General features: G+C 38.9%; 2 protein-coding genes across 2 annotated transcripts; both read left to right on the plus strand.

The window, feature by feature from the left end:
• Positions 1–2,214: 2,214 nt before the first annotated feature.
• LOC310650104 (olfactory receptor 14A16-like) lies at positions 2,215–3,132 on the plus strand (the record flags this gene model as incomplete). The annotated part of the gene is made up of 1 exon (XM_083378938.1): positions 2,215–3,132. The coding sequence occupies one exon, from the start codon at positions 2,215–2,217 to the stop codon at positions 3,130–3,132; it is 918 nt and encodes a 305-aa protein (XP_083235064.1).
• A 9,823-nt stretch (positions 3,133–12,955) lies between these two features.
• Positions 12,956–13,873, plus strand: LOC310650105 (olfactory receptor 14A16-like; the record flags this gene model as incomplete). Its single annotated transcript, XM_083378939.1, has 1 exon — positions 12,956–13,873. The coding sequence occupies one exon, from the start codon at positions 12,956–12,958 to the stop codon at positions 13,871–13,873; it is 918 nt and encodes a 305-aa protein (XP_083235065.1).
• Between the last annotated feature and the right edge of the window lie 1,637 nt (positions 13,874–15,510).

Genomic DNA, 15,510 nt, shown 5'->3' on the forward strand with positions numbered 1-15,510 from the left:
TCCTTTTCGGCTCTAATAGAAAAAATAAATGTACAAAATATCCAACTGATGGCAATTTAACAAACAACGGCATTTATTCAACTTTGTAGATATTCACAGGACAGGGGCAGGATAAGATTTTTTGACAAACAAACAAACAAAAAAAACAATGTGTAAGCAAGCAAGCCCCTTCATGGATTACTGCCTTGTCATGGTGAAGGGGCTTGCGTAATTCAATGAAGCTATGAGCTATGCCTTTGCCGGGCCACCCAAGACAGGCAGATTTGGGCATGGGATTCAAAAGATGTTAAGTAAGAGAAATAGGATAGCTGGAATAACTTTCTCAGGAACATTCAATATCTGCCCCAGAATGTCCCTGTTGTATTTTTAATCTTTATCAGATTTTACTTGAAATTCTAAAAGTAATTGAAGAATCGTTACATTTTATCATTAACATTACTATGGAAAATTTTGTGGTTTGGTGTTCCACAGAAATATTTTATTTTCATTGGAGAAGCTTTGGGGCAAAATAATAATAATCATGATTGGCTCTTTCAACATAATGCCAGGGAAGATGCTTATTTAATTCATCTTTTTTTTTCTTGAAGTATGATGAGCAATAGTAGATGATAATCATTCATTTACTTATTTTGCAATTTATCCATTCATTTCAGCATGAGAATTATGATTAGTCTCTAGAGAATGATTCCTTCAAACAGAGCAGAAAATAATGGTGATATAATTATTTTTTCCTTTCAATTCTTTTTAACAGAGAGTTAGAACCTATAAAATGGTGGAAAAACACAGGTGAATTTGTATTGTCATTTTCAATCATATTTCAAGACAACAACAGATGTATTGGTAAGTATAATACTTAAGAAAGCAGAATTTTAGCTATGAATTATTGCTTATAAAGAAGACTATAATGTATAATTGCATGAAAATATATTTTTGGACTGAACATGACTTTTAGCTAGGGTGATCTATAAAGGATCTTCCTACTTTTCACAGATCTAGAGATCAGCTTTATGACCTGGGATTTGATCTAAGTAAAAAAAAATACCTTGTTAAAAATATATATTATTAGAAGTATATGTGTTTGTTCTTAAGCATTGCCCTTACTTAAATCTAAGAATAAATTCAGATAAAAATAATTTATTAAGAAAAAATATATCAGCTATTTCACCCCTTATACTGTCATAATGCAGAAAAGAACCCTTTTAAAGTATTTCAAAGTACTTTTGTTTTTAGTTTTTACATATTTTTTTTAAAAATGATTCAGTGATCTGATTGAAGTATCAATATTTATTTAATTTGACACATCTTACATAAATGTCTTAAGTCATTTACTTCTTTATCCTACAATTGGACACCCATTTACATAACTATGAGCTTCAGTGAATTCAGGGACGTATTTCAACCGACATATGTGGGAATTCTAGGAGGTTTATATGGTAATATCCAACAACATTGTGTATGCTTGTGAGTGAGAGGTGGGTGGAGGCAGATAGGCACAGAAGCAGAGCCAGTAAAAGACACAGGCTGAGGCAAAATACAGAATGGCTTGCCTTCAGCATTTGTGGGTGCTTCATCTCTGGAGGTCTTTAAGAAGAGACTGAACAGCCATTTGTCTGAGATGGCATAAGGTCTACCGCTAGAGCAAGGGGTTGGACTCCAGCTCTATTGTAAATGTTTTCTGTTGAATTATAGTAGCTTAAATAACTAATTCCTCAGTTGTTTTAAGGAAAATGAAAATACTAACAGACAGGTATTGCTCCTTAAAACACATAGATTTTATTGTTAGTTTGCAATATTATTAATTTATGTGGGGGGAAATGGTGAGAAAGAGACAAAAAGAGAAATGTATGTACATTTTAAAGTATATATTTAATACAGTTTTCATTAACATAAAAAAATATAAGTTTTTACAAACCAGCTGTAGCACATCAACATTTTTATCACTTCTGTTTCTTTTATTCTTACTATTAAAATGTTCTCTTTCTATTAATCCATTCTGACAGAGAGGGATAGATAAACTTTGTTATATATAAAATATAAAAAAGGCAATAATAATAATAATTATATATAAGTTTTTAAAAATGTGATAGTCGCTTTTTATTTTAATAATATATTCATTCAATAGATTGCATACATCACTATTACTAAATCTGTTCATTTCCTCTACTAATTTCCTATGATATTCTCTTTCTGTCCAGAAGGAGTCAGAGAGAACAAATGGGCAACCAATCCACTGTGACAGAATTCCTTCTGATGGGATTATCTGATGATCATGATATGCAAATTCTGGATTTTGCAATATTTCTTGTCATTTACTTATTAGCCTTAATTGGAAATTTCCTTCTTGGTGTTGCTGTGATCCTAAACCAGAACCTTCATGCTCCCATGTACTTCTTTTTAGTAAATTTGTCATTCTCTGATGTTTGCTTCATCTCAACTACGATCCCTAAAGCCATGGCTACTTCTATGACAAATAACAGGGAGATCTCCTATGTTGGATGTGCTGCTCAGACCTTCTCAGTTTTGACTTTTGCAGGTACTGAACTTGCCTTGCTGACTGTCATGGCTTATGACCGCTATGTGGCCATCTGCCACCCTCTGCAATATACACTAATAATGAACTGGGATGCCTGTTTAAAAATGGCAGCTGCTTCCTGGATCAGTACCTTGATTGATGCTTTGCTGCACACCACTCTCACTTTCAGATTAAATTTCTGCAAATCCAATATAATTGAGCAGTTTTTTTGTGATGTTCCTCATCTACAAAATATTTCTTGTACTGATACAAGAATTAATCAGATTCTGATTTTCATTCTAGCACTTATTATAGACACATTTTGTAGTGGGCTCATTTTAATTTCCTATGGCTACATCTTCTCTGTTGTTCTAAAAGTCCCTTCAGTCCAAGGCAGATATAAAGCTTTCTCCACATGTATTCCCCACATAATTGTCTTTTCTTTATTTTTTATCTCTGCTATCTTTGCATATGTGAGGCCCCAAAGTATTTCCTCCCACACTTTGGACTTGCTCTCAGCTCTTCTCTACACAGTTTTGCCCCCACTTCTCAATCCCCTTATTTATAGCTTCAGGAACAAGGACATCCAAAAGGCCATGTGGACAATGCTTAAGAAGTAAAAGAAGAAAAAGCAGATCTGGATAATTGCATTCATTGTTCTAAATCTCTCTTTAGCAGAATATTATGCTTTGCTACTTATCTGGGTTATGTAAATAACAGTTTAAACGATTTCAGTTTATATCATGTGATAGATTCTTGGCACTGGGAAAAATTAAAAACTATTAAATTTTAAAATTGTAAGTGACAGAAATCCCGCTCTAACTTTAACTGAGATGTTTATTCTGTCCAATGACAACTCTCTATTCCCCCCAGATTGTATCTAATTTTTCAGAACTCAGTCATGTGGTTATTAAAAAAACCTAAAAAATAAAAAATAAAATAAAACAAGTTGTTATTCTTTTCTTTTCTAGGAGCTAAAAGTCCTATCCAAACAAATTTGGAACATAGATATAATCATAAAAATTCCATCTGAATGCATTCAGCAATCTTTAAAAGCTTTTATTCATGTCCATGATAATAGGACATATTTGTCCTTTGGAAAACTTTGTAACAGAATAAATCAAATTTAAAAGAGATTTTCTTTTAAAGTGCTACAAATGACTTTTTAAAGTCTTTTCTCTATGTATTTTCTTGTTAATTTTTTTAATGTAATTTCTTTCTCCCCTAATGGTGGTCTAGCAGTCATAGACTCTTGATTATCTAGCCCAGATCTTCACTACAACACACTGGCTCTCTTTACAAGGAAAATCTATCACTAACAAGTCCATTCAGTCTTAAAGGATGGATTGCTTTCCACTTGTAATTTTGATCTCATCATTCGTATATGTGTCAAATATAATAACATGTCCAATATCAATAACATTTATTCCATTCTGATACAGTGGTCTATAATATAATGTTTATAAGGCATTCCTAATGAGCAAAGGTTTAATTCTTTGGTCAGAGATTGGGATCCTCATCCTTAGGTATATTGATCCCAGATAATATTGTTTTAAACCATTTTAATCAGAACAGAGCTTGAAATGACCTTGAAAAAATGCATAACAATGTATCATTATCAAGTATTATATAACTACCTACCCAGAGTATATCTTTGACCATCCCCAGGTACAGAGTTGCAACTTGCCGTGAGAGGGCGGGGGTGACCTGTTTACTGGGGCACCCAGCTAAGTGGCAGTGCAGCTGGGTGTGGATCCAGATATTTTCTTTTCCGGCCTTCGACCCTCCTATGGACTTGATCATCTCCAGGACTACCTATTCTGGACTTGCTGGACTAACATGCGACAATATACTAGCACGGACTTGCTCGCCCTCAGGGGTGCCCCCCTCGCCTGGGTGCGACCCGCCTCTTTAAATTCTAACCTCGATGAAGGGCCCGAGTTCTGGGTCTCTGAGAGATGGCTGGGTAGGGGTAGGGGCCGTCAACATAAATGTAACAAGAGGCCCCTGATTTTGTTTTTATCAAAATTTTTTACGGGGTTGGGGAGGGGGGTGGGTGATAGGGGTTGTTTGGCTTTGGGGGGCGGCCAATCAACCATAGTTCAGGCCAGACTTGGGTCTGACCGCGCGGGGGGAGAACGAGGGGTCGTTGTCTCCGGGGCTCATGAGCGGGTCGTGGGATTACCAATTCCCACGACGGGGAATGGCAGCAGGCGGATAGACAGGGGGCCATATCGTTACCGGGAGCGCCGTCTCCGCTATTTGCAAGCGGTGGGGCGCTCCGACCCTCTGCTTCTTTCCCGAGGTTCCGGGAGCGAGGATGTGCAGCCTCCTGAGCTCCGGCTGGTGTACCTGAATGCCAGGTCCGTGGTCAGCAAAGCTCCCCTTATTAGGGATTTAGTTGAGGGTGAGCATGCGGACCTGGCTTGCATCACGGAGACTTGGTTGGGGCCAGAGGGTGGGGTCCCTTTGGTTGATCTTTGCCCACCAGGCTTCCGGGTGCTACACCAGCCTCGAGCTCAGGGTAGGGGTGGGGGAGTGGCGGTGATCGTTAGGGAGACCTTATGTCCGCGGGAGACCACCGTTCCTCAGATAGTCGGGTGTGAGTCTCTCTTTATGAGATTTGGCTCTGGGGCGCAGTTGGGCTTGCTGCTCGTGTACATTTCGCCTAGTCGCGTAGCGGCAGCCCTGCCCGAGCTGCTCGATGTCCTCTCAGGGTTGGTGGTTGAGTTCCCCAAACTTATAGTTTTGGGAGACGTCAACCTACCATCCCTGGGAGGTTCATCTGAGCTTGCTCGGGAGTTCATGGCTTCCATGACGGCCATGGACCTGACGCAGGTAATTTCTGAGCCAACTCATGAGGGAGGCCACACCCTTGACCTGATTTTCTTATCTGGACGGTGGTTGGATGATCTTGGTGGGGGCTTTCCACTTACTATGCCCCTGTCAGGGACCGATCATCACCTCTTGCGGCTGGTCTTCCATTTTGCCACCCCTCGCCGTGGAGGTACGGAGCCAACTAGATGGTACCGCCCCAGACGCCTAATGGATCCTGAGAGATTCCAAGCGGCGCTGGGGTCTCCACCTGCCTCCATTGCTCACAGCTCGGCGGATGCCTTAGTGGAAGCCTGGGAAAGGGCAGCCACTGAGGCACTCGACCGGGTTGTACCCTTGCGGCCCCTGACCCGGCGCAGATCCCAGCGAGCTCCATGGTTCTCCGCGGAGCTCCGGGAGATGAAGCGGCGGAAACGGGGCCTAGAGAGCTGCTGGAGGTCCAGCCGATCTGAACCCGACCGATTGCGGTTAAGAACCTATATTAGGTCTTATCTCGCTGCGATGAGGGAGGCGAGGTGTAATTACTTCTCTACCCTCATCGCGTCCGCAGACAATCGCCCGGCCGCCTTGTTTAGGGTGACTCGCTCCCTTCTTAATCAGGAGGTGAGGGAGGATCCCTTGCAGGGTCGTGCCGAGGAGTTTGGTCAACATCTGTTGGATAAAATCGCTCGGATTCGGACCGGTTTGGACTCCAGCTGGGCAGAGTCTGACGATCAGGACACGGGCGGTCTTGTCAATGTTATCTGGGAGGAGTTCGATTCTGTGACCCCTGATGAAGTGGACAGGATTATGGGGAAGCTGAGTTCCACCACATGCTTATTGGACCCGTGCCCTTCTTGGCTGGTTTACGCAGCTAGGGAGAGGACACGAGGCTGGCTCCAGGCGGTTATATCTGCTTCTTTGAGTGAGGGTTATTTCCCCACCATCTTGAAGGAGGCGGTGGTGAGACCTCTCCTCAAGAAGCCTGCCTTGGACCCAGCTGTATTGAACAACTTCCGTCCAGTCTCCAACCTTCGCTTTCTTGCGAAGGTTGTTGAGAGTGTGGTGGCGCATCAGCTCCCTCTGGTCCTGGATGAAGCGGATTATCTGGACCCTTACCAATCGGGTTTCAGGCCCGGGCACAGCACGGAGACGGCATTGGTCGCTCTGGTGAATGATCTCTGGAGGGCTCGGGATAGGGGGTATTCCTCTGTCCTAGTCCTATTAGACCTCTCGGCGGCTTTTGATACCATCGACCATGGTATCCTGCTGCAGCGTCTCAGGGGATTGGGAGTGGGAGGCACGGTTTTTCAGTGGTTCTCCTCCTATCTCCTGGGACGCTCGCAGTCGGTGTTGGCAGGGGGGCAGAGGTCGACCCCTAGGACTCTCGCTTGTGGAGTTCCTCAGGGGTCGGTCCTCTCGCCTCTCCTGTTCAACATCTATATGAAGCCGCTGGGTGAGATCATTCGTGGTTTTGGAGTTGGGTATCATCAATATGCTGATGATACCCAACTTTTTATTTCGACCCCAAACCACCCCAGTGATGCCCTCGCTGTGATGTCCCGTTGCCTGGAGGCGGTTCGGGTCTGGATGGGGAGGAACAGACTTCAACTCAACCCTGACAAGACTGAGTGGCTGTACATTCCGGCTTCCCGAGACACCTGGGATGTTCCACCTCTTTCTATGGGGGGTGAGCTTTTACCCCCTGTGGATAGGGCTCGCAACTTGGGAGTCCTCCTAGATTCACGACTCACTTTGGAGGATCACATAGTGGCCGTGACTAGGGGGGCTTTTGCCCAGGTTCGCCTGGTGCGCCAGTTGCGGCCCTATCTGGATCGGGAGGCCTTGTGTACGGTCACTCATGCGCTCGTGACCTCTCGCCTAGACTACTGTAACGCTCTCTACATGGGACTTCCCTTGAAGACTACTCGGAGGCTCCAACTGGTACAGAATGCGGCCGCGAGAGTTGTCTTGGGAGTTTCCCGGTACTCCCATGTTACACCTTTGCTCCGTGAGCTGCATTGGTTGCCAGTTGTCTTCCGGGTAAGGTTCAAGGTTTTGGTTATGATCTTTAAGTCCCTACATGGCATGGGTCCGCGATACCTCGAGGACCACCTGCTGCCGGCGTCGACTCCCCTCCGCCCTGTGCGCGCCCACAGAGAGGGCCTCCTCAGGGTGCCTCCTGTCAAGGAATGTCGACTGGTGGCCCCCAGGGGGAGGGCCTTCTCTGTGGGTGCTCCGGCGTTATGGAATCAACTGCCGGTCGAGCTCCGGATGGCATCAGACCTCCGATCCTTCCGTCGCGGGTTGAAGACCCATTTATTTGAACTAGCGGGTCTGGCCTGATGGGGGTACTTGGGTTTTTTATTGGTTTGTTTTAGTATTCTGGTTTTAACTTGGGCATTAATTTAATTATTTTTTAATGTTTGTATTGGTGTTTATATTTATGCCCTGTGAACCGCCCTGAGTCCCTTTGGGAGAAGGGCGGTATAAAAATCTCAATAAAAAAAAAAAAAAAAAACTTTCGTATATCTTTCATTATATCAAGACAATAAGATACAACTGTCAAAATTTTCATTATACAATTCTGGGAATTTGGGAAAAAGTGCATCAACTTATATTTTATGTCATTCTACTGAAAAGCCATGAAGTGCTAGTACTATATTATTAATTGTAATCAAAATTCCTTTTTTGTCTCATTTCTATCCCAAAGAGTATCATTAAATGAGATGAAACATTTGAGTTTCTAAAATTTTGTTTTAGAATACAAAGATATTTTGAGTTGTGAACAGCTGCCAAATGAAAATGACAAAGAAACACACAACAAGGAGAATGAGAATGAGAAGATGGCTCCCACATTGGGAGCTGTATTACCATTCCTCTGCCTTGGCTTGGATTAGGGACTGGGTTGTGTTATCTAGAAGGAAGGTGTTAACTATTGAAGGATATAACTTAACGCAGGGATGGCATGCCTATCTCTGGCCAAGGAAGGATAGTCAATATAACGTTTTCTCTAATTATTATATTAGGGATGTATTGATAAACTCTTGGCATATGGTGAGAGGGTGGATCTATACAAAGATACCTGGCTGGTTTACTCCTTTGGAAGCTGTAATTTATTCAACGTTACACAATCCAGACAGAAATTATAGGTATAAAGATCTCATAGATCTGAGAGGCAATCTTAAATCCAGGGAGGAGTTACATTCTGGGGGTATAGAGTTGGATTGGTGGTTGTATTCTCAAATGAGCTCAAGGTTTAATAGGGATTTGGAATCAATATAATCCCACAACAATTAGACAAGATTTTATGGGGAAGTGATGCTAAATTTTTATCTAAGACCTATAATCCACTTTTGTTCCGTGGGATGGAAGGGGGAACAATAAATGATGTAATGATTGCCTGGGGGAGAAATATTGGTCACACTATAGAATTAGAAGAGTGGGAACAAATTTGGAAGAAAAATATAAAATTAACGTTAGCAACAGCATTTGAAGAAAATATGTACAAAATGTTGTATAGATGGTACTTAGCTCCTGCACGAATTTCAAAAATGTTTCCCAATGCAAATGACAAATATTGGAAATGTGATTCTGCCAGGGGCACTTTCTACCATCAATGGTGGACTTGTCCAAAGGTTAGGCGTTACTGGACCAATATAAAAAATTGGTTATTTCAAATAACAGGATATGATCTTCAATTGGACCCAGCTATTTTCCTCTTGGGGATGAAGCCACAAGAAGTACCAAAAAATGTTTGGTATCTAGTAATACATATTACAACAGCAGCGTGTATGACTTATGCACAATATTGGAAGACGAAGGGAATTCCAATGGACTATCAAGTAATAGAGAAAGTATTACTATGCGCAGAGTCAGATCAAATGACATATATTCTCAAAGGGAAAAGTGAATCACTTTTTAATAAAAGTTGGGACTCCTGGTATTCATGGTTACAAAATAGAATATTTAATCTCAACGGGGGAAATACCAGATGATTGCGTATTATTATTTGAGGTAAAGTATCTGGAGATATATACAATTATAGATTTCTAATATTTGGCAATTAAAGGTTACTTAGCCTGGGATGCACGAGAAAAAGAAATTAGGGGTAGTATTACACTCCCCGGTCTTGTTTAATGATGTTGTGTTTTTTTTTTTTTTTTTTTGGTGTATAGGGTGTTTTGGTGTTTTTCTATTTGACACACTTTTCAGTACTTTGTAATAATGTTCTTGTTTTTTTATTTAAAATTTGTTTAATAAAATTAAAATTTTTAAAAAAAGAGAATGTGAAGATTTCAAAGATAATAGAAATACTGCCTACTACCTGGCTAAATATCTTTAGACATAAGACAGTGCTATGGGTTATAGGTATTTAGCAAAGTGATGGCCTGAAAGCTATTTCTGTGTCTAGTTCTTTTGGCAAACAATGTCCTATAGAGGCTTCCTGAGGGAAGAGGTTGAAACAGATTGTGTCTAGGGTGTGAGGGGTCTGTAGATATTTTCTCAGCTGTCTTTCTGGTTCATGCAACATACGGGTCCTCAGTGGAAGGCAGAATGGTTGAAATTATTGTTTCTGCAGTCGTAACTACCCATTATGAATGCATATTCATTACTTACCATTTTTTTTAATTTCTAGGAATCCACACAGGTGAATGAATTGGTTTAGTTTTCTTTTATAGATTAAAAAGGTGACATGCACAATTTGGTCATTTCAAAAAGCTCACCTACCCGTTTCATGAAAACTGTGAAGAGAGCCCTCAAAGGGAAACAAATATTACATATTACTTTGCCTTAAGTAATAAACATATGAGGTACGGTATACTTTGTAGAGCCAATGTGTAGCATTTCACAAGGATTCAAAGCATGTAAAACAACTGTACTCCATCCTTTATCTTCTTTTTATCTGTCTGTCTGTCTGTCTGTCTGTCTGTCTGTCTGTCTAATCTATCTATCAAATTTGGTTGCTGCCCATTTCTTCAGAAATGACCCTTCAGTATCAAGAAATAAATTTCCTCACTGACCCCAACATTAAACTTATAAAATATCTAGTTGAAGACAATTTAAATTCAACTTCATTCATTTATATTAATATATATCCAAAGTTGTAAGAGATGGGGAATAAAAATATTTGCAATAGGACTAACAATAACAATGTTGTTGTTGGTTTTTTTTTGTTGTTGATGATGATGATAATGTATTATCTGTGATTTAAGCAGGCTGGCAGTTGTTGCCCAACACTAAACCTGTGTCATGGATCAAATGTTCTTTCTCAAAATCTCTGATAAGTTTAGAGATAGTGATAAATCTGCTAATTTTTCTCATGGATCTGCTCCTCAGAGAGCCACAAGATTCATTAGAGGATTTCTAATGAGACATAGAGCTTTTATGGGACTGAGATTTTGGGATGGGATTCAGAAGTGGCTGCTAATCTAGGAAACATATAAAATAGCTTTCTGAGGAACATTCTGGATCTGCTTTTAATAAGTATCAGATTTCACTGAGATGTATTAAAGCAGTATGATACTTGAATATGATAGTAGATGACAGATAGGTAGTAGATGATAATCAGTCCTTTTTATGTTTTGCAATGTAGAGCTTCAAATTCAGCATGCCAATTATGATCTTTCTCCACGGAGTGATTTCTTAAAGCACAGTGGAAATCAAGGGTGATATAACTGTTCTTTCTTTAAATTCTTCTCAGCAGAAACTTAGAATCTATAAGATGGTTGAAAAGCATATGTGAATTTGTACTGTCACCTTTCAAGAACATTTCAAAACAGAACAGAAATCGTGGTAAGTAGAACTTAAGTAAAGACCACAATTCTTATGTGCTCAGGATTTCAGCAATGAAATAACTGTGCAATATTGTTCAGGAAATCATCTCCTTTTGGACAGATGAGGATTATCTAGAGTAATATAATACTGTTGCTTTTGACAGATCTAGTAATCAACTTTACGACCTGAGATAGTGTCCAAGCAAAGAAGTTCTTCTTAAAAATGTATATGATCTTATCTGTATATGATAGTTCTCAAAAATTGCTATTCGTTATGTCTGATGCTAAAAGGAGTACCCTGGATTAAATATACATTATTTAAGTAAAATAAGAGGAAAAAGAAAAAATAATGTATCATCTACATCATCGTTCATAACTGGAAAAGAAGATTAACATTCAAGAAGTACTTCCATTTTTCTTTGTTTTACAATTTTTTTTATAAACTTGACTGAGTAAACCCACAATAATTTTCTGATTGTAATATCAAATTTTTATTTAATTTGACATAAATCTAGTAGGTCATAACTTATTTGTTCATAATAACTTATTTATTATGAAATTAGTTGATAATTACATAACTATGGGCTTCATTGAATTGAGGGAACACATGTCAAACAGACATATACATAAAACCCAGGAGAACTGTACAGTTACATTGCATTAAGGTTTCTGGTGAGTTTGCACAAATTAAAAATCATATATCCTCTTTAATTTGAGAAAAAAATATACTTCAGTAAAAAATGTACCATAGTTTAATATCTAGGAATCTTGCCTCCACCAGCTCCAACTGAAATCCGGATGGCCCCCGACCTCCGCACCTTCCGGCGTGACTTGAAGACTTCCAGCAGTCCGGCCTGGCCTGATAGCTCTAATTGGGGTCCCAGTTTGTTTTGTTTATTGTTTTTCAGTACTGTTTCATTATGTTTGCCTACCTTACTCTGTACACCACCCCGAGTCCCTCGGGAGAAGGGCGGTTTATAAAAACAAATAAATAAATAAATCTCTCCTCCACCAAAATGTAGCTGTATTTTTTTTCCTTTTAAAACAGGGCTGTTTTTAGAGGGGAAAAAATGAAGAAGGGTTAGGTTTATGGTTTACTATTTTGAGTTTTTTGTAAACTAATAAATGTAGGATAAAAATTAAATAAACACATAAATAAATAATATTGTATTAAAATTATGAAGTTAATCTGTCTCCTCCCCACAAATGGAGCTAAAAATCTGGCCTATTAAAGTTGAATTTTGGTTAATTAAAACATTTAATTCCTTACTTTTATGAAGAAAGCTGCATATACTAAGAGAAAAATATTGCTCCCTAAAGCACATATATATATTTATTTTCTATCTTGTTTGCAGTTTTTAATTACCATAAGAACTAATATTATTCATTTAGATGGAGGAAATAGAGACAGAAAATAAGTATGTATTATGTATATTTTAATGTATATAGTTTGCACACGGGTAGCAAAAGCAAATTCCTTCTTAGAAACAATCTATAACAGCAAGATTTTCAAAATTTTTAATTTCTTTTGTTTCAAGCATTATAAAATACCATTTTTGTCAATGTAATCCCCTATGACAGACGGATTTAATATACATATGTATATGAATATTTACATTGTCATATATAACATAGAAAGGACTAAAATGTGATATATGTGAAAGTATGTGCCCTTTTACGTTTTAAGAATGGGTAGCCCTGACCTCTGAATATTTATCAAACATTGGGATAATTATAATTTAATACAGTATATATACAATTGTTATAATAAATAACTTTGTATTCATATTTACTTCCTGTAGTAATTTCCTATAATACTCTCTTTCTATTCAGAAGGAGTCAGACAAAACAAATGGCCAACCAATCCACTGTGACAGAATTCCTTCTGATGGGATTTTCTGATGATCATGATATGCAGATTCTGTATTTTGCAATGTTCCTTGTCATTTACTTATTAGCCTTAATTGGAAATTTCCTTCTTGGTGTTGCTGTGATCCTAAACCAGCACCTTCATGCTCCAATGTATTTCTTTTTGGTAAATTTGTCATACTCTGATGTTTTCTTCATCTCAACCACGATCTCTAAAGCCATGGCTACTTCTTTGACAAATAACAGGGAGATCTCTTATGTTGGATGTGCTGCTCAGGTCTTTTCAGTTTTCACTTGTGTAGGTACAGAGCTTGCCTTGCTGACTGTCATGGCTTATGACCGCTATGTGGCCATCTGTCACCCTCTGCAATATACACGAATGATGAACTGGGTTGCCTGTTTACAAATGGCAGCTGCTTCCTGGATAAGCAGTATGTTCCATGCGTTGCTGCACACCATTCTCACTTTCAGGTTAAATTTCTGCAAATTAAATATAATTGAGCAATTTTTCTGTGATGTTCCTCATTTACTAATGAATTCTTGTACTGATACAAGAATTAATCAGATTCTGATTTTGGTTATAGGGATTACTGTAGATTCATTATGTAGTGGGTTCATTTTCATTTCCTATGGCTACATCTTCTCTACCGTACTGAAAATCCCTTCAGTTCAAGGCAGATATAAAGCTTTCTCCACATGTATTCCCCACCTGACTGTCTTTTCTTTATTTTTGGTCTCTGCTGTCTTTGCATATATGAGGCCCCAAAGTCTATCCTCCCATACTTGGGATTTGCTTTCTGCTGTTCTCTACACAGTTTTCCCCCCACTCCTCAATCCCTTCATTTATAGCTTCAGGAACAAGGACATCCAAAAGGCTGTGTGGAGAATGCTAAAAACCTAGCAGCACATTTATCTAGATAAGTCTTTTGTCTTTATTTATAAGCATCATTTGAATATGATAGAACTGTGCAATACAAAATCTTCACATTAGAGCAATCATGGGTCTTCCAACTATTTAGAAATACTAATGCTATCAAAATGAGAGAAGAATCAATTAGATATAGTATATGTAGAATTGTCTTTATTCAAAAAGATTTATTTAATGTATTTTTAGGAACAGGCATTGGGCTTAATTGTGTTGGATTTATACTGGATTCAATAATGAAAATGTAGAGTTTATCAATAAATTAAGACTTTTGGATGACTTGTAACAATTAAAGATTTGGCTTTGTCTATAATGTTAGATAGAGAAATATTGAGCAGAATTATTTAACTTACTTTATTAAAATTAGCATGTTGGGTGAATAGCCACGCATTATTTTGTTCTGAATAATATGATGGACTACTTATGAATTATGGTTGACAGTTGAATTTATATTAAATTTTAATTTCATATAAGTATTAAATTGGTATTTATAATGATAAATAATAAAATACCTCTATACATTTGTTTCTGTTGCTAAGTTTTATAATCTGCATTAATCAGTTTTTGTCTATAATGATATTATTAGTAAGCAAATTCAAATTATGTATTTTGACATTTATCCTTCAGTTACTAAATAATCCTAACTATTCACATATTTTTTTCACAACTTAATATAGTAAAACTGATATCAAATTGTTGTTGTTAGCTGCGAAGTCATGTCCGACCCATTGCAACCCCATGGACAACGTTCCTCCAGACCTTCCTGTCATCTACCATCTTCTGGAGTCCATTTATGCTCACGCCTACTGCTTCAGTGACTTCATCCAACCACCTCATTCTCTGTTGTCCCCTTCTTCTATTGCCCTCAATCTTTCCCAGCATTAGATTCTTCTCCTGTGAGTCCTTCCTGCTCATTACATGGCCAAAGTATTTGAGTTTCAACTTCAGGACCTGGCCTTCTAAAGAGCAGTCAGGGTTGATCTCCTCTAGGACTGACCAGTTTGATCACCTTGCAGTCCAAGGGACTCGTAGGAGATTTCTGCAGCACCATAGTTCAAGGGCCTCAATTCTTTGGCGCTCAACTTTTCTTATTGTTAAGTCGTGGGCTCTTGGGAGCAGGAATGATGACACAAGGCTGAGTACAGAATAACTCATGCTTTTATTCTTTCTGGAACTGTACTGAAGGCTTGGGCCGCAACCAACCACAATATATAGACTAGTCCCTAGGCGGCATCCAGTAGGGTTGAACCCACTCTTGCCACCTGGGCTAACCAATTGCATGACCGGAGACAGCTTGTCTGGGTTGTGGAGGGCCGTTAGCCTCTCCAGCAACGCACGTGGTGTAGCACCACAAGCCCAATATATAACACCCTTCCCCTCATAGATCAGACTATAACACCCTTGAATAGTCTGATGTCAAGACTTATTAATCAACACCGAACACTATAGTGATAATAATAATAAATAATAATAAAAATATTAAATCATAATTCACTGTGGCTACAGTGACATTAACAATGTCTGAACAAGCTTACCAATGCAGTAAGAGCTACAATGAGATTAAACAACGTCTCATGAACAGTCTTACATTGCAGTAAACGCAGTTTCACAAT

This window comes from Vipera ursinii (genome assembly GCF_947247035.1).
Source record: "Vipera ursinii genome assembly, chromosome: Z".
Taxonomy (NCBI): Eukaryota; Metazoa; Chordata; class Lepidosauria; order Squamata; family Viperidae; genus Vipera; species Vipera ursinii.